Source organism: Mytilus edulis, chromosome 14, assembly GCF_963676685.1.
Source record: "Mytilus edulis chromosome 14, xbMytEdul2.2, whole genome shotgun sequence".
Classification (NCBI taxonomy): domain Eukaryota; kingdom Metazoa; phylum Mollusca; class Bivalvia; order Mytilida; family Mytilidae; genus Mytilus; species Mytilus edulis.
This window is the reverse complement of record NC_092357.1, coordinates 10865007-10886353: the sequence shown is the minus strand read 5'-3', so window position 1 is coordinate 10886353 and position 21347 is coordinate 10865007. Positions and strand designations below refer to the sequence as shown.

The following is a 21347-nucleotide window of genomic DNA, read 5'->3' as shown; positions in this document are numbered from 1 at the left end:
CAAAATATCCAGGAATTTGTTCTTTAACAGAATGGTCGTTAAATATACCGGCAATATTTACAAAATCAAAGCCTTTATTGACATACTTAATTTTAATAAAATGTTTTTTATGATCTTCAGGGCGATCAATTTTGGGAAATAATTTAGAATAACAATATGCCTTAATAATTTGCACAATTTCATACTTAGGACTGCTATATGAAATTGTGTTGCAATCTTCCAAAATTTTATTTAACTTATTAACTCGTAACGAAAAGAGTTTTGTTAACAGATAACGTTATTTTTTGAAATAGAAATTAGGTCCGAAATATTGGTATGATTGGCCCGAAATTTTCTTTGATTGCGATTTGTTCTACGACCGTGAGAACGTTTTTACGAACAGTTTTAGAAACTATATCCAAAATGTTAACGGAATTGGTTCTATATATAATACCAATTCCCATGATATTATCATTTAGACCGAGAGGGTAAACTGTCTGTAATTTTTTAATCCAATTTAATTCAATTATTTTCCGTGATCGTACAAACTTTGAATGCGATTCACCAGACTGCTTATTTACTACTTCTAAAGGTTGAACTGCTAAATATTTAAAAGGATGGTTGTGCTTCTTAAGGTGTTGGTAAATGATACTTTTGAATTTATTGGGTCTTTTAAAACGATACAGATGTTCTTGAGTGCGTTTAGATAAATATCGTCCAGTTTCTCCTACCTACTGAATACCACACCCCGGTTTGTTTCATGTGAGTAAATAAATAATACTGTTTGTTTTTCAAGTTATATCAGTTTCAAAATTTAAAGAAAATGTGCGACCATTAAACGTGGACCTTTCCGTATTGTTGGTGGAAAGACGGGGACATGTAAGTCATTTTTTGGCATGACACTTATCGATAGAAGGGTAACCACAAATGCTTACTTTTGGTTTTATTATAATAATGATAGTATACTATGATCACTGAGTTTTTCTTTGTTTGATTATAAATGGTCCAAATATACATCAACATTTAACTCAATCGTATGTGAATAAGGTGCGATAAGCTACGACTGTCAAACTTCTTCTTTGACGGTTAAACCAGAAACAAAATCGGTAACTTTATAGTAAAAATGAAATAAAGATACCTCAAGGATTAAAAACAATATTTCGGTAGAGATATAGCCGGGTACTAGGCTTGAATTTGGCACTGTTAATGTCACAGTTTTTTTCTTTTGGTACAAACCACTAGACGATCACGGCTTTGAACAGTTTTTATGATACATTGCAAAATTGACATACTTATATATTGTACATTTGTAGCAAAAGGAATTCTGCTTGAGTTTCAGATTGCGTACCACATATAATACTAGTTCATTAACTGATTGACGATGGATGCCAAATGTAAAAACGTTAAAACAATCAAAACATAATGAAAGGAAACCAGTTTACACAAAATTTATACATGATTTCTCAGTTTATACCAATCATCTATTTAATCATCCACTGGTGTCTAGTGAATTGGTATTATTGTGAAATTTACACTTCATTTAGATGTTACGTGTTTTTATTCATTTTGTATGTGTGTTGTAAATGCCATCAAATGGGATATATAAACTACATTGCCTTGTTGAATAGGTTGCTAACTACTATATATGTATATATTACAGGTTTCTAAATGTTGGTAATTAGTTTTTTTTAACTTTCCGAAAAAAGATTTTAAAAAATCCATCTACTAATTATATTTCTTTTTGAATGAATTAAAAATACTTAAATCTAATCAATATAAATTATTTGTAATGATTAAACACTGAATAAATAATATTTTACAAATATAAAATCTGCTACTAAAAATGGGAGATAACAACACATTTAAGTTAAATTGAACTTATATTAAGTTAAATATAAATGTGGACCGTGTGGATCTAATCATTTCCAGCTATTAGAGAATAAAAAAGACAAAATACGAAATTATGTTCATGAAATTCTGTTGATTCATTGTCAGATCACGAAACAGATAGTCGTTTTACTAAGAAGTAGCGGATTCGAATTCAAAGTCTAAAGTCGCTCGTTGATTATAGTTTACGAATCCACTACTTCTTATCAATTTTCTACTACAGAAAGTTATTTTCAGATTCTTTTTGTTAGTTATGCCATGTATTTGTTTGGGTTTGACACAGAGCAGATGCTCAGCTCGCAGCATTTCTCCAAAATGATCAGTTTAAACCAATTTGCAGTTTTGATGTTGATGTGGATTCGTAATTTTTCGGTTCTGATTACATGAGGCAGAACTTGTTGATCACACAAAGATTTCAATAGCTAGTCCTAAATTTCTTTAAAGAGGTTCCAGATCTAACACATAACAAACAGTGCTCCAAGCAGTAATCGGAGATACCAACATCTGTCATTTAACTCCAGAGGCCCTGGTGGAAATTCCACTTCTTAAGAGGCAGATACACTGTTAATCCACCTTTTTTATTACAAAACTACGACATTCATCTTTAATCACAGACAAAATGCAACCCGAAACTCCAGTAAATACAAACAGGCTCCGTCATCACAGCAAGCCTACACAACCTGAACAAGATTCAAGTAAAAAAATCGCAATGTCTTCTCCGGGTTTCTCGTCCGTTCATTTTGACACTAACGCTATACATGCTTCTGTCCCTGTAGGCCTCAGCTCTTTGCAATACCATCGAACGACTGAAACCACATATAAAACTTGACCGCAGCCAATTACATGTACTTTAGCCCAGTCAGATATCATTCAAATAGCCATGCAATTAAAAGAGATTATACATTGTGAGATCGACTACACTATCAAAGCCACAATAGACCAGTACAAATTTGAAATCGAAAGGCTTAATAAAGAGAACCAATCGCTGCTTGATAACATGGATGCGTTAGAACATTATAGTCGACGGGACCTAATTCGTATCAACGGCATTCCTGACGGTGGGATTGATGAATCTTCCCTTCAAACAAACGAATTAGTGAAAGAACTTATCAAAACCATCGATGAAGATCTAACACCCAAAGACATCATTCGATCTCATAAAATTAGTAAACCACGCACAAGAAAAGGCAATGAAGACGGTCGAGCTAACAAAAAGTTTCTGCCTCCTAGACAAATAATTGTCAAGATTAAGGATCATAATGTTAAAAAGAGGATTATTAGATACAGAGAATTCCTAAAAGGGAAAACAGAATATAAGTATGTCAGTATATATGAAGAACTGACCAAGCCGAAGAACGCCATTGCATACAAATCCAGACAGCTAAGTATTAAGTGTCATCTAAGAGACATGTGGACAGTTGATGGGAAAATTTATGTAAAGGACAATCAAATGCAAGTCCATGTTGTTAACACAATGCCAGCGTTCCTACGTTTTGTGTCGATATACTGTTGTCCTGGTTCCATGGACTTCCTTGATAGGCTAGACTACAACAACACACAAAAAAGACGCGAGTTCACATATGCGGAAGCACGAGCGAAGGAAATAGCAAATAGAGCATCTTCAAATACATCAGCTGAAAACACGAGTGTCAAAATGTCATGATTTAACTTTGAATAAAACTGCAAATATTGACAACATTTTTGTTTATGTACATATTTCTACATGTATTTAGACTATTTGACAGTCTTGTTTTAGAATTTCGCAAAAACAACTGTACGCTGACTAAATATAGTGATTTAAAATAGTCTGCAAATTGATTTTAGCTTATTGTTTTGTTTCTTTTGCTTATGTATTTGTTTATTTTACTATAATTACATGCTCTTTAACTTTATACTTATTTGGCCTTTTTTTCATTTTTTGATTCGAGCGTCACTGATGAGTCTTTTGTAGACGAAACGCGAGTCTGACGTATATATAAATTTAGTCCTGGTTTCTTTGATGAATTTATGTATATGCTACTCAATTCGTGTACATACTACGTATAATTTGTAGTTGATCCGCATTCCTGTTAATTACCTTAATCGCTGATTTGTCACGTGACAAATGTTAACGTATTGATGTTCAAAACACAAACTCTCATAGTACATGTAGTAAAATTAATTACTTATGCGTGAAAATTGTAAAACTATAACGGTTGTTTTTACATGATGTTAAATTCCATGGTAAGGAAACTTTCATGGCTAACTTCAAGCTTCTAAAACAACTTTAAAAAAAAAGATATTAAATTTAATTTGTAAATTTTATCGTATACAAGCATACTTTAAACAACACGTACAGTGAAATGCACTGCTTGAAACGTGTATGCTTACTATATATTGCAAATTGTATGGACAGATCTTGTCAATTCAGCGATCAAATAATCAATTAGGCAATCACAAATAAATTGAGATGATTTGACACGGCTGGTATTAACAGTTGTACTGAATTACTACGTATAGATAAAGTTGTATCATTCACCAATCATTTATACATGTGTATACTCATTCCTGCAAACTACTTGTTAAATCCATGTACATGTGCATACTTTTTCTTATGCTTCATGCATACAACATATTGTTATTTAATTTTTGTTCTCACAATTTTTTCATATTTTCTACTTACATTTTTTCACAAAACAGATGAAATGCTATGGTTTATTTAACTTCATATACGGCCGCTCTCAGTTTGATCAATTTCAGCCAGATGCAACATAACTCATGGGGATAGGAATCGAGTTATATCGTATGAGAGTTGGCCAATACTCACCAGGCAAAAACCTCAAACAAAAACTAAATTATAATGATTTTATCTGTATCAACTTATTTCTCGCTTGTAAAAGTGTCTCGCAGGCACTGGTATTATCAATGTTATTCTTCACGTTGTCGCATCATCTACTTAAACCCTTAGAGATGAAACATGTAGACTCGAATGTACAAAAAACAATAAGTGGAAATGTTAATCTTAGACTATTTATTATTTTATTTTTACTATTTGTTATTCAAATCTTGCTTATCCTAGCAGGAACAGAGGTAAATCCAGGTCCAAGTGAGATATCGATTCTTCTCAAAGTTCAATTAACTCAACTGATTTGTCGGATATCTGTGCACTTTTAAAAAAAAACCAGTCTAAATTCTTCACTTAAACGTACAAAGCCTAGCCCCAAAAATAGATCTGATTCAAGCTGAATATTCTGATTTCGACATTCAAGCGTTTAGTGAAACCTGGTTAAACAATAAACATACAGACGAATCAATTGAAATCCTAAATTATTAACACCCCTTCCGTCGTGACAGAGGTCAACACAAGGTTGGAGGGTGGGTTGGTAATTGTTTTTTTTTTTAACGTGGATAATATATTTTATTGCACTCTATTGCTGTTAACAATTTACTTAGTATACAGCGTTGCACTAAGTATCCCTGATATATTAGTTATTAGGTATCCAGGGAGAATATCTAATAAAAGTCAATTGATGTTACATTACAATATTACAATATTTTAAATGATTTCATGTTTACCGGAGAATTTCACTTCCGTCCGATAGTGGTTTTTAATATTAGATAAATGTGCATTATTTTGCCATCATCATCTTTGTGATTTGGATAAATTTAATTCATAATACGTCTAGACAATTTGTCTAATTCAAAAGGTAAGTTGACCATAATTTTCGCGATGTTTTGAATCATAATCGAAGGTTTTAACTTATTTGAAAACTGTATTTTAGACTAAGATCATATATCTAAACTACCCAGGTAAACATGATTATACACAACATCAGAGTGTACAACACAAAGTTGTCAAAATCAAAATAAAATAAATAGTAAAAGAAGAAGTAAAGAAAAAAAAAGTGTACATTAAACAATATTAAATAATATGTTTTCATTTTTTTTAACATGTGTTAGATGTTAAAGTACATTATTGTCACCTGACATGCTCAAGTCATGTGACTTAATACTTGAGTCATATGACCTCAGGGATATTTATTATTATTTATGATCATTTATGTAGTTTAGGGTTTTTATGATCAATTTACTGTTTTTTTCTTTTAATTACATTATTGACTTCAACTATATATTTTATTTCTGCTATTTTTGTTCTCTTTGAGTCAGAGATGTAATATGATTTGTAGATGGAAAAAAATATTACAGTCAAAAGGAAGTTAATTTCATAGTAAGCTTCATCATTTATTTTATATCCTACTATAAGATTTTCCATATTAAAAATGCTTTCATTGAAACCTATAAATTTAAGAAGGTTCAATATTTTTGATATAAAATCACTGTTGTAACTGCAAGAAAAATAAAAATGTTCGTAATCTTCTTTTAAACTGCAATGGTTACATTTATTATCTGTGAGTATTTTCCATTTTACTAATAAATCATTGCATGGAAGTACATAGTGAATTAATTTCCATCTAAACATTTTCAGTTTATTGTCAGGTAAGTAGTTAAAAATGAAGTTGAAACAATTTTCTAGTTTGAAGTAAAGGTTTTTGGCAAACAATTTTTCCGGTTTGTCTGGTTTGTTTTCATTTATAATAATGTTATAAATTTGTTTTGTACTCATTTTAGAATTAATTTCTTTATTAAGCATGATTTTTAGGCTATTTATAGTTTTATGAATATTAACTTTAGTTTTAGTTGAATTATCTTGATTTATTATGGTAAGCCATTGATTTGGTATTGCTTTTTTAATGCAGGATATCTGCCTGATCCAATCTTGTTTATTTTTTAGTTTAGAAAGTATATATGTTTCTGAAATTTGACCTCTATCATCTATGATATCATTTATGAAAAACAAATTGCTTTTTACCCACTCTTCAAAAAATAAACATTTTCCATTTAGTCTGATAAAATTATTTCCCCATATAAATTGTTTTCTTATTTGTAGAAAGTTATGTGGGTATGATGACCCACCTCCTTTAACACTAATCCAAGTTTTAATTAATTCTTGGTAAAATTCTGGAACACTTTTGAAAATTGTTTTATCTAGATCATTTATATTTTTTAGATTCATTAGAAATATGATCAAGTTATTACCAAATTTATTTAAATAAAATCTTGGTATAACTGTCCAATTGTCAATTTCTGTATTAAATAATTTTGTTATCCAGCCTATGTGTATGGATTTTATAAAAATATCAATGTCTATCATTTTAAGTCCCCCTTTTTTGTACTCTGTTGTAAGATTTGATCTTTTAATTTTATCTCTTTTACCATTCCATATAAAATTGTATATGAGGGTTTTAAATTTTTGTAGCGAATCTTTTGGTATTACAGTATTTGATGCTATATATGTTAAGTTTGGTAGAATTAAAGATTTAGTTACTACTATTCTCCCTAATATACTTAGTTTTCTTTTCCTCCAATTTGCTATTATTTTTTCACATTTCAATATTTGTTTTTCAATATTAAGATTTTGACATTCTGATTTATTGTGTCCAAAATAAATTCCCAAACTTTTGATAGGTTTATTACTCCAATTGATATCTTCATATTTTTCTTTGCAGTGCTTTAATTTACCAAGCCATATTCCTTCAGTTTTAGTTCTATTAAGTTTAAGGCCAGAGAAGTCACCAAATGTTTCAATTAAATTTAATGCAGCTGTAATGTCCTGTTTAGAATGTAGGAACAGAGTAGTATCGTCTGCTAGTTGACATATTTTTAGGGTATTAGTGCTGCTTTCTAGCTTAATTTCTAATCCTTTAATATTTTGATTTTCTCTAATTTTTATAGCCATTATTTCTACAGCAAGAACAAAAAGTAACGAAGACAGCGGACAGCCTTGTTTAATACCACGGAATGCTTTGAAGCGACTTGAAACCCAGCCATTATTAATTATACATCCCTTAATATCCGAATACATTAGTTGAATCCATTTTAAAAAAACTTTCTTTAAAACCAACTTTTTTTAGTGTTTCATACATAAAGATCAACTCTAGAGAGTCAAAAGCTTTGCTAAAATCTAAAAATAAGACAGCTCCATCTATCTTGAGATTTTCTGAATAGTCAATAGCATCTTGTATCCGTCTAATGTTGAAACCAATGTACCTATTTTTTATGTATCCTTTTTTATCTGAATGTACCAGTTTATGAAGTAGTGGTTTAAGTCGTTGTGCTAAGGCATATGCCAGAAGTTTAACATCATAATTCAAAAGTGTTATAGGTCTATAATTATCAAGGGACAATGGGTCATTTTTTTTATAAATGAGTGATATAACGCCTATTTTTTGTGTGTTGGACATTTGTCCTTTAGTAAAGCAATAGTTAAATGTTGATACAATTAAAGTTTTTAATTCTACCCAAAACTTTCTGTAAAATTCAACATTTAGTCCATCTAATCCAGGGGCACGGTTTAGTTTCATTTTAAATATGGCTTCTGTGCATTCTTCTTCAGTTATTTCTCCTTCGCAAGCATCACTTTCACTTTCACTTAATTTTTTATGTTTTTTAATATCCTTTAAATAATTTTGTGTTTCTTGTAAGTTTGGATTTGTAGATGTGTATAAATCTTTATAATATTTTACTTCAAGATTTAATATTTTTTCATGATCCCTAGTTATCTCCCCTTTTTCATCATATAGTTGTGTTATTGTTTTTTTGCTTTGTCTAGATTTCGCAAGACCTAAGAAATAAGCTGAATTTTTTTCACCCTCTTCCACCCATTTTGCTCTAGCTCTAATTTGGTTACCCTTTATTTTTTCATAGTAAAGCTTTCCTAATTTTTCTTCTGTATATTCTATTGTTTGCAATAAACTTGTTTTAGTTCTATTATTGTTTTCCGTATCAGCTAGGCTATTAAGTCTTTGTAAGTCTTTTCTAAAATGTTTAAATTATCTCTTTTTTTCCTTAGCTTTAAATTTGCAATAATTAATTGAAATATCTCTAACCTCAGTTTTAAAGTTATCCCATAGTAGGTCGAGATCGGGATAATTTATACTTTTATTTTTAATTGTTTATATAAAAAATGATATACATGTTCAACGTCAAATTGACATCGAAAGCGAAAGCTTGGAAGCAATAAGGTTAGAAATTAAATTTAAAAATAGAACGGCTTTGCTTGGAACCTTTTATATACCCCCTAATAGTGGACCAAATATCTGGGGAAAATTTGAATATTCTCTTGATATGGCGTCTAATGATAATACTATTAATTACATAATAACCACAGGCGATTTTAGTGAAAACCAGCTATCCCTGTAATTAAAAAATTACACCTTTGTTAAGCCAATTTAGTCTTACTCAAATGATAGATGAACCTACTCATTTTACTGAATCGTCGTCATCATTGTTAGATCTTTTTATAACAAACGATGCTCACATGATAACTTACTGTGGAGTCGGGCTACCTTTATTTGATTAAATACGTATACCCTGCCCCAAAATTAGTCTTTTGAACATACCAAAATGTCGTCAAAAAACATTTAAGCGGAAAATTTGGCTATATGATCGAGGAGATTATAACAGATATCGTAAAATTTTATCTGAAAAAAATTGGGATTCCGTAATAAACTTAAATAACGTTGAACAATTTACAACCGAAATAACAAAAGCTATTACAGAAGCTGCTGAAAAATGTATTCCAAATAAAATAATAACTGTTCGTAAAAGTAAACCTCTATGGCTAACAAATAATGCTAAAAAAAATATAAGGAAAAAAAAAAGAATCCACAGAAACGCTAAAAAATAATAACAACTCATCGGATTGGTCAAAATTTAAAAAAAATACGAAATGAAGTTACCAGTTTAAAAAGAAAATCAAAGGATGATTATAACAACAATTTAATGAAAAAGTCATGAACAGTAATCCGTCCACTACAAATTGGTGGAAAACGGTTATACAAATATCCGGATTAAAAACAAACGACGCAAGTGTACCTCCATTGATGGTTGATAACAACTTAATATTTGATGAAATCGAAAAGGCAAATGAATTCAATCTATTTTTTTTCTCCCCAGTCAAATATTGATGATTCAAGTGCTATGTTACCTGCATAATTGTTAAAAGAAGCATCTTCTGTTTTGAAGTATCCACTATGAAAGCTATTTAACTTGGTCTACATTTCCAAATCAAAGAAAAAGAGCAAATGTTATTTCCTTGTTGAGTGTAATTTCAAAGTGTATTGAACGGTGTGTATATAAACATGTTTACAGTCACTTTTTCCGAAAAAATATTTTAACGAAAAACCAATCAGGCTTTACACTGGGAGGATTCAGCAGTTAATCAATTAATTAACATTTCAAATGATTTTGGAAATGCTTTAGATAGCGGTAAAGAAATAAAGGTAGTATTCTGTGATACACCAACAATACGGTAAGATCCACGTTTAATGGTCGCACATTTTCTTTAAATTTTGAAACTGATATAACTTGAAAAACAAACAGTATTATTTATTTACTCACATGAAACAAACCGGGGTGTGGTATTCAGTACGTAGGAGAAACTGGACGATATTTATCTAAACGTACTCAAGAACATCTGTATCGTTTTAAAAGACCCAATTCATTCAAAAGTATCATTTACCAACACCTGAAGAAGCACAACCATCCTTTTAAATATTTAGCAGTTCAACCTTTAGAAGTAGTAAATAAGCAGCCTGGTGAATTGCATTCAAAGTTTGTACGATCACGGAAAATAATTGAATTGAATTGGATTAAAAAATTACAGACAGTTTACCCTCTCGGTCTAAATGATAATACCATGGGTATCTAGAACCAATTCCGTTAACATTTTGGATATAGTTTCTAAAACTGTTCGTATAAAACGTTCTCACGGTCGTAGAACAAATCGCAATCAAAGAAAATTTCGGGCCAATCATACCAATATTTCGGACCTAATTTCTATTTCTAAAAACAACGGCAGACATTATCTGTTAACAAAACTCTGTTCGTTACCGGTTAATAAGTTAAATAAAATTTTGGAGGATTGCAACATAATTTCATATAGCAGTCCTAAGTATGAAATTGTTCAAATTATTATGGCATATTGTTATTCTAAATTATTTTCCAAAATTGATCGCCCTGAAGATCATAAAAAACATTTTATTAGAATTAAGTATGTCAATAAAGGCTTTGATTTTGTAAATATTGCCGGTATATTTAACGACCATTCTGTTAAAGAACAAATTCCTGGATATTTTGACAATACTGAGCTACCTCTTATTTGTTATATTTACAAGAAATCTACCCGGAAATTTGTGTTTAATTATAGTCAATTGTGTAAAGATTTTAATATCAGTGAAAATACACCTACTTCATGTAATTGCAGTAATTCCGAATATATTTATGGACCCATTTCCCATGTTATAACAGGAGATCTTAACATCGTTCAAGACCGAGAGTTAAAATCATTCCTCAGTAAAGGACCTAAATATCGTCCCCCGTCAATTATTAATTGGAATGAGTGTCGTAATATCATCTACGACTCACTCCATACTTACTGTATGAAATGGATAAAACGGGAAAAAGCTGACAAAAAATCTTTGGACTCTTTTTTTAATTCAGTAATGAAGATAGTTGATATACGTATTCAACATTTTAAAGAACATTTTACTACTAACAATAACCACAATAAACCTATTCCTCGTATCAAACATAAACTAAAAGAACTAGCCAAGGAATTTGTTTTTGTCCCGGCCGATAAAGCTGCTAATAATATTATTATTGTTTGACGTAAATTTTACATTGAGGTTTTGAAAAAGGAAATCACCAATTCACCAACATTCCAACTGACTCCATTTTCAGAAAACGAAATCTGTAACAAACATAAACTTTTAGCCACCGCTTTACAAGCAGAGCCAAATACAATGAAAGTCCCAACTATGTATTGGCTTCCGAAGCTAGACAAAACCCCTTATAAATATAGATTTATTTCGTCTTCAAGCCATTGTTCAACTACTAAATTGTCTATTCTTCTTACCAGCACACTTGGTACAATTAAAAACCTGATTATATAAATTGTTTAAATAAGGACTTCGAAAATAGTGGAATAAATTACCTTTGGAGTGTCAAGAACTCGTTGGAAGTACTTGATAAATTGCATGCTTATATTGGTAATTTTGAATCTGTTCAAAGTTTTGATTTTTCTACCCTGTATACCACATTGACTCACATTCTCATTAAGAAAAAATTCACACACCTAATTAAATGGGCATTCAAAAAATCAGAATGTGAATATATATATGTTCAAACTCTTTTAGGTCATTTTTTAGTAGCAATAAACAAAAAAAACTATGTTAATTGGACATGCTTTGATACTATATATGCCCTTGAATTTTTACTAGATAACATTTTTGTTCGCTTTGGGGATTCCGTATATCGTCAGATTATCGGAATTCCAATGGGGACTAACTGTGCACCACTTATTGCGGACCTGTTTTTGTATTGTTATGAGTTATAATTTATGACAAAAATAAGCAAAGACCCATCGAAACAACATCTGGTAAACAAATTTAAAAATACTTTTAGATATTTAGATGATATTTTGGCTCTCAATAATGACGACTTCGGTATGTATATTAATGAAATTTATCCTGTTGAACTTACTTTAAATCAAGCTAATACTAACAATGACCACTGCCCTTTTCTCGATCTTGATATCTATATCACTAATGGAAAGCTGAATACTAAAATTTATGATAAAAGGGATGATTGTTCATTTCCTATCGTTAATTATCCGTTTTTAGATGGTGACGTTCCCTTGTCACCATCTTACGGTGTTTATATATCTCAACTTGTACGATTCGCTCGTGTATGTAACAATCTTTTAGATTTTAACGAGAGAAATTTATGTATTACTGAAAAATTATTACACCAGGGTTTCCGATATCACAAACTAGTCAAAACATTTACTAAATTTTATCATCGGTATAAAGACATCATTCGTAAATATAGCTCAACATGCAGACTTCTAATACGTTTAGGTATTTCACATCCAATTTTTTATGGAAATATTCTTTATAAAGCACAAAGGTGTCAGTATTCACCTCAGAAACTGACAAAACCTTTGAATAGACTTATTAAGAAGGGATATAATTACGATACTGTTGTCAAGTCATTAAAGATTGCATATTTTGGCGTTAGTATTGAGTCACTGATAATGTTTTTGCATCGGAACTAAACACATTTATTCTAAAAACAGTTGTTGGCATGACACGGGTTATGTTCTTCTCATATATGTTATGATGGTATGATACTAAACCCCTAACGGGAAGGATTGTGCCTGATGTTCATATGATGAAATCATAATCTTTCAGTCAGTTTAATTGAAGTCTGGAGCTGACACGTCAGTTAACTGCTAGTAGTCTGTTGTTATTTATGTATTATTGTCATTTTGTTTATTTTCTTTGGTTACATCTTCTGACATCAGACTCGGACTTCTCTTGAACTGAATTTTAATGTGCGTATTGTTATGCGTTTACTTTTCTACATTGGTTAGAGGTATAGGGGGAGGGTTGAGATCTCACAAACATGTTTAACCCCGCCGCATTTTTGCGCCTGTCCCAAGTCAGGAGCCTCTGGCCTTTGTTAGTCTTGTATTATTTTAATTTTAGTTTCTTGTGTACAATTTGGAAATTAGTATGGCGTTTATTATCACTGGACTAGTATATATTTGTTTAGGGGCCAGCTGAAGGACGCCTCCGGGTGCGGGAATTTCTCGCTACATTGAAGACCTGTTGGTGACCCTCTGCTGTTGTTTTTTGTTTGGTCGGGTTGTTGTCTCTTTGACACATTCCCCATTTCCATTCTCAATTTTATATAAGTAAAGCGTTTGATCGAGTAAGGCATAAGGGACTGCTATTTAAACTTCAACAAACGGGCATATCGGATTCTTTACTAAGGTGGTTTGAAACTTATCTTACAAATAGAGTCCAGCGGGTGGTTATTAACAGTTCAAGTTCCGAATGGTAACTTGTTAATACAGGCGTCCCATAAGGGTCCATTCTAGACCCTCTCCTTTTTTTTGATATTTATAAACGATATTGTAGAAGACATTCAAGCTCAAATGAAGCTATTCGCAGATGACACTTCATTATATACTATGGTTGACAATCCAACAAAAGCAGCTACAATTTTAAATGACGATCTAGATAAAATGTATAATTGCTCAAAAAAATGGCTTGTGAATTTTAATGCCCAAAAAACTTAAAGTATGATAATTTAAAAAAAAAGAAATATACCCTTTCATCCTCCATTAAATATGAATACCCAAGAGCTACATACAGTAAGTAAACACAAACATCTAAGTGTCTTTTTTTTCTAACAACGGATCCTGGAACGACCATATTGATATATATATAGTTTCTTAATCTTACAAAGGAATAAATATAATGAGAAAAATGAAAAATGTTCTTGATAGATTTTCACTTAAAAAAATTTACATATCATTGTTCGCCCAATTCTTGAATATGCCGATGTCGTTTGGGACTCTCAAAATTAGAATTTGATTGCTTAACTTGAAAATATTTAGCTTGACGCAGCGCGTATCGTCACGGGAGGTACTCAACTTATCAGTATAAACAATTGATATGTTGAAACTCGATGGGAAAAATTATCTGAAAGACCACGCAATCATAGAATAATTCAATTTCACAAAATTTTGAACAATAAAACTCAAGAGTATTTAAGAGACTTATTGCCTGATTCAGTAGGAAATAGGCAGAATCATAATACAAGACAAAGAAATAATATTACACAAGTCAACACACGGGCCGGTTTATATTTTGATTATTTCATCCATCAACAACAAAAGTATGAAACATTCTTAACTTAAACATAAAGAAATGTGAATCTCTATCATATTCAAAATTCAAATTAGTACCCAAAATAGTAAGGTCCCAACGTACTATTATATAAGACATCGTTTTGGTCAAATTCTTCATTCCCGCTTAAGAATGGATTCAAGTTCATTGAATTCTGACCTTTACGTTCGTAATTTAATAGCCTCTCTAAATGTTCGTTGTGGTGATGTAGAAACAAATACTCACTGTGGATCAACGGTACTCTCAGATGAGCAAAACAGTATTTTATTTAGTTTGGTGCAGGAATATATAATTAAAAGTAAACGTTTAAACTCTTAATGTTAATGCTTCATCACTTTATAGTAACCCAAGCATTTCACACTGTAAACATTACAATAATTCATGTTTATTTATTATTATTTTAATTTTATTTTTCTCATTACTTTTTTGTCTTCTTCTTTCACCTTTTTCATATTCATATATTTATTACACGTCATGCCAGTATTTATATTAATGTATTGTTCAATAAGTGTATTATTTTTAATTTGTAAAAGGAGACAGATTTGGAAAAGCAAATTGCTTGTTTCTGAATCCTAAATACTATTTCATTTGTATAATATCGTTTAATGTTGATTTTTCTGAATAAATATTGTTTAAACTTAGAGGCAGAGGCAGATATTAAATACAGTAATATATGTTAATATAATTGAATTTACTGTTGTAACACAAGGTTCAACTTTAAGAATGATATACATTTCCCTTTGATTAAGGATGAAATAATTTCAGAAGAAGTCTCAACATTGTTACCTACCTAAAAATAAGTTGAATCATTGAGAATCATTTTTTTCCCCAATAATTTCTTAGTTTCTAAAAAGATGGAGCACCAGCTATCAAGTAAAAAAATACTAGTAAACAATGTTGTGGCTTATCATCATTTTAAGCAGGATCATTTATCATTTGTTTTGGATGTTATACAAACGGATGATTATATACCATCCATATATCTTGGAAATGCATATTTAAGCTTAAGTATCTTTATAGATTTTAATTAATATTTGCCATTCATGTGTAAAGGACGTGATATGAATTTAAGGTTCATTTTTCTGGGTTGGCTTCTGCACCAAGAGTCTTGAATACAAGTAAGGTTTTAGAACCTGTCCTTGTATTTTTAATAAAAAAAAATGGCATTCGATAAAATAAAATTGAAAATGGAAATAGGGAATACTTTAAAAAAAGTAAAATCACAAAAATACTGAACTCCGAGGAATATTCAAAAAGGAAAGTCCCTGATAAAGTGTTAAAATCTAAATCTGAAACACATCAAACGAATGGATAACAAATTTCATATTCAAAACTTAGTACGGGCATTTTCTTATGTAGAAAATGGTGGATTAAACCTGGTTTTATAGCTAGCTAAACATCACACGAATATCACTCAAAGAGGCAACATCCCGATTAAACATGTTAAAGGGCATACATCAGCCGAAATCAACTAATGGCTTTTCAGTGCAGCGGTACAGTTTCGAACCCGGAGGTAAGCTTCAGCTGGCCCCTAAATAAAAATGTATACTGGTTCAGTTAATTGACGTCATATTTTATTCCAAAACATAAAAATGAACTATAATTAAAAATAAACACGACAGAGGCCAGATGCTCCTGACTTTGGACAGGCCCACAAATGCATCGAAGCCAAACATGTTTTGTGAGATCGCAACTTTCCCCCTATACATCTAACTAATGTAGAATAAAGAAACAAACAGCAATTCGCACAGATATTCTCACTTTATAAAAAGAAAATGGGAGTCCAATACAAAACTTCAATGCAAAAATGTTGTCAAACAATAATGATTTCATTATCAGCCTTATCAGCCGGGTCAAAAACAAATCCTTGGCGAGATCTATGGAACGCTGGAACTGTCTTATAGTGTAAATATTTAATGTGTTCTGTCACTTTGTCTTAACGTCCTGTCGTTTCTTCTTTATATTATGTGCAAATGTCTGTATTTCTTGACACGGCATCTCTGTGTTATGTCAAATTAGTTATTTGTTTGGTCAAACAGTAGTATAATATGTCATTGGTAAAGTTTGTTGTGTACAATAGGCATTACATCATGCTTTTACTACTACTAGTATATATTCTGTGAATACTTCGAAACTTTATGATCAACCACCTTTACATTCTCTCATATTTTATCTATGTTCTGTCTATTCTTCTTTTACATAAGTCAGTTAAAAATTGCGTCCTTTCTCAAATGTTATTGTTATGCCAAATGTTCTAAATGTTTTGTTTTGATACACCTTTGTTCTATGTAAACCTCATGATATTATAGTCTTTTGGCGTTATGTTGTGTTAATACATATGTATCTCCAGTGAAAAACACAACACATCATGGTATAGTTCCTATGCATTTTGCCGAACAATTGATACTCTCTGTGAGCATTCATTACGTCATGTGCAAATGCCATTTATATTATGTGCAAACAACTTATACGTTTTGTGCAATTGTCGTTTACCATATGTGCAAACATCGTTCCCTTTATGTGCAAACATCGTTTACCCTGTGCGCAAACATCGTTTACCCTGTGCGCAAACATCGTTTACCCTGTGTGCAATCATAGTTTACCTTATGTCCAAAACCTATTGCGTTATGTGTAAATACCTATTAAGTTATGTATAACAACTACATCATTATGTGCAAACACTATTAAGTTATGTGCAAATACCGCTTACATTATGTGCAAACACCATGTAAGTTATGTGGAAATGCCTATTACATTATGTCCAAACATCTATTACGTTATGTGCAAACACCTATTACGTTATGTGCAAACACCAATTACGTTATGTGCAAACACCTATTACGTTCTGGTAAACGCTTTTTTGACACAGATTAAAACAAAACGCATCAGTGATATACACTTTGAAAATAAAACAAAATATAAGTTTTAGCTTTCTAAAAACCTCTGAACTACTTCGTTTTATTCTTTTTCAAGGTAATATCCATTGGATGCTGAATGTGAAAAGAAGGTTATATATGTGCATCGGGATGTTGATTTAGTATTGGAAATGTAGTATTTTTATCTATTGATTGATATAAAAATGTTATATAAATATTTATTTTTAAATAGTGTGCGTTATACATCCTTTCTTTTTATATTTTGTTCACTTTACTTGTTGAAAATTTAAATATTTACAAATATATAGACACGATTCTCGAGATGTGTCTCTCTGGAGGTGTGCCTAGATTGACAAAAGTCATAAAATACATTTAATGCATTTTTGAAAACATTGTACAGGAACATTTTTTAGCAAACAAATCGTGCATATTGCAGATTAGCAATGCAAATAAACACTTATTAATGAATGATATTTCAATTTTCAATTTCAGTGTGTAATATATATGCATAATAAAACGACCATGAATTTATAACATTTGATCTGAATTATAATACACATAGTTAAATTTCCGGCATCTGATGGCTTAATATCCTCAGAAGAAAACAGTTTGTAATTATTTATCGTATTAAAGCCACTAGTTGTTGCTAAGTATCAGCCACATGATGAAGCAAACAAACAGAATTTATATGTGACAATTTATTATTTCAAAACGGCGTGTATATAGACTGAAACTAAAAGCTCTGTCCTGTTATTCGAAGCAAAAAAAGCTACATGTAAAAAACAAAATGCAACCTCATTTCTCTACGTAAAATGTGAACGGAAAATAAGTTGATTTAAAAAAGAAGACGTGGCATTATTGCCAATGAGACAAATCTCCACAAGAGACATAAATGACACAGAAATTAACAACTTTAGGTCACCGTACGGCCTTCAACAATGAGCAAAGCCCATACCGCATAGTCAACAATAAAAGACCCCGAAAAGATTATGTAAAACAATTCAAACGAGAGCACTAACGGCCTTATTCATGTAATGTTCTCTTTCATCTGCACCAAGCGGGTCATTTCATAGGTCGCCATATCTTGCATACATATTCATAACATATGGTTTTAGAAGGCGCCGAATTACATTTATGAATTATAGACTTTTGACAAGGTTAACACATTATATATGCGTCTATTCAGATGTTATTGACCGAGGACGAAGATATTTTCCCGCCACCTCTTATCTTGTATTTGTTTTTTCGAATCAGCAGGGAGTTGCGGCAAAACTGGGCCCAGAGCCCTCTCTTAATCAAACTGCTTATAGAACCAACAAACGCAGCTCCATCATTTTCAAAATTATGGTTCCGCCACTGGTCATTGAATAAGAAATCGAAAAGAGAAAAAAAAAATAGGTCCGTGTGTTTGTTTATCTATTGATATCTTAATGAACAACTTCTCTATTCATTTTACATCGGATGACCGCGAGGGAATTAATGTGTATTGCTGTCGCTTAAAATTTCCATTAAGTTACCTTCGTTTTGAGATTGTAACCGATCTATAAAGTTTAACATGATAATAATAAATACGCGGACGTTATCCAGTGCAAAATTACATTCCTTATCACTTGTTCTTAATTAATTTCAAATGGATACTCCTAAAAATAAATTGTTTTGAACAAAAATTAATAATATGAAAATGTCGTTAATCTCGTTAGAAACATAAATAAAGTAAAAAATCTTTAATATTTATAAGAACGTTTGCAATCTCCCATGCTGAGTTATCTGTCTTTGCTCCCTCTCTCTGCGTGGGACATTGAATGTTTTGCTGTAAAATATGAATGCCCACTCAAATTCAATCTATCAGAAAAATCGAATTATTACAGCAGAGTGTCCACCATGCACTTGCACAGCACTATAATTAATATAGTGCAATAGAATGATATACAAATGGATAAAAATTATATATACCTGTAACTGTAATTTACAAATATTAAAATAATGTATAAAAAAACCCAGAGTTTACTGATTTCTATCACTTTTACGATGAGGTTGAATTTATCATCCACGCACAGAAAAAATATATATCTGTACTTTAACGTCACTTTCAGGTAAAGAGATGTAATTTGGTTTTCGTAGACAAGTGCTTGTGACCGTCCACTAGAACGTGCGGTCATCCGATGTTCAGTACTTCAGTACTTTGATTAATATCTTCAACCTAAAGATGTTCTCAAAAATTGATAAAACATAACAAGGGTTTTATATTTTTTATACATGTCTTGTTATTTTTATTTTATCTTGATTCATTTTGAGAACTCAAACCGTATCAATGACATACTGCACATTTAAAGATTTTTGAAAATTGGTAGTAAGCTGGCAATTGTTTCATGGTGCTTTAAACGGATGAATAAGAGGGTTCCGAAATTCCAACAATACAAAACATGACTTTCTTAATGTATAATTGGTAGCAGGAAAATTACAGAAGAATTTAAGCCTTCCCTTTCGTGTTAAAGTCTTCACAGTTTTCTTTTCGTTATATAGGTGATTTTATTTTAAAAATTTTGACTAAATATGTTACGATTTCAAGGCGAACAAGATTGCATCAATTCAAGATTGTTACCGCACTTTGAGAATAATTTGGATTAAATCATAAGAAATTCATGCCTCGCAACCTATTAATAAAAAAAAGCGTTTCGCTTTAACAGTAGCCGAGAAAAGGGGGACAAATATATCTAAAAATGGCAATATTTAACGGAAACTGTCAAAATATATTTTAGAATGATAACATTTAGATCCAAAAGAATATATTTGTATGAAATTTTATATTTTTTAACAGAAGATTTCCTAAATAATCATGTGCAGCAAATCCCTTTTATGAACATTTGGCTTAATTGTGTATTTAGCTATATTTATCGAACCATTCGCGTTCATAACTAAACGCATCGAAGCTTACCGTTTATACCGTATATCCCGCAATAATATTCATTGAATTTATGACCCTCCGTTCAGAAAATAGGTTGATGTTTCTAGTTTATACGACGATATTCGTTGAAATAATGAACAAAAAGATAAAATATCAACAGGCCGTATGGTGACCTATAGTTGTTTTAATGTCTGTGTCATTTTGGTCTTTTGTGGATAGTTGTCTCATTGGCAATCATACCACATTTTCTTTTAAATATATTAACAACTGTGGAATAATGTATTGATTATAAATGTACTTTGTCGGTAAACGTGAAATTTATTTGTACGAGCTTTAGAAACAGGACGAAAAGCGAGGCTTACCGAATTTTCTCCTGTTTCGCAGCGACAACTAATACATTTTATATTTCTGACAATGTACATATTGTATTGTTTACAATTTGCACCTGGTATTTGAGCATAAGTTGTTTAAATCTTAGACAATGATTTTTACAATTATTGAAATGCGGACTCGAAGAAAATCCCAAAATGAAGATTACCCAGAGAGAAATATATTACCGATTGATCAACATGGAAACGGGTAGCAGGAAAATTTATTTGTACATGTACAAACAAAGCAACAAAAAAAATTGTTTATCTGTTATTTGTATACAATAACTAGCTAATTGCAGGATAAAAGCGAATTACTTAACTGTAACCATTTTTTTAAACTGATGAAAAATTAAATGGGGTAGAAAAATAAATAGATTAGATGACTATGCGGTATGGGTGTTTTGTTAAAGGCCATACGAAGATCTATATATTGTTATTTGTTTCTTTGTCATTTGGTCTCTCGTGGAGAATTGTCTCATTGGCATTCATACCACATCTTTTTTTATAGATAGTCAGGTTTTTTTCTGAAATT

At 31.0% G+C, this 21347-nt stretch overlaps 1 protein-coding gene across 1 annotated transcript in view; it reads right to left on the bottom strand.

Annotated features, from left to right (window-relative positions):
* Window positions 1–7751: 7751 nt before the first annotated feature.
* Window positions 7752–21347, bottom strand: part of LOC139503973 (uncharacterized) — a 44639-nt gene continuing 31043 nt past the window's right edge. Inside the window, exon 9 of the mRNA XM_071294020.1 lies at window positions 7752–8721. Within this exon, the coding sequence (XP_071150121.1) occupies window positions 7752–8721 (970 nt within the window). The remainder of the gene's footprint in view (window positions 8722–21347) is intronic.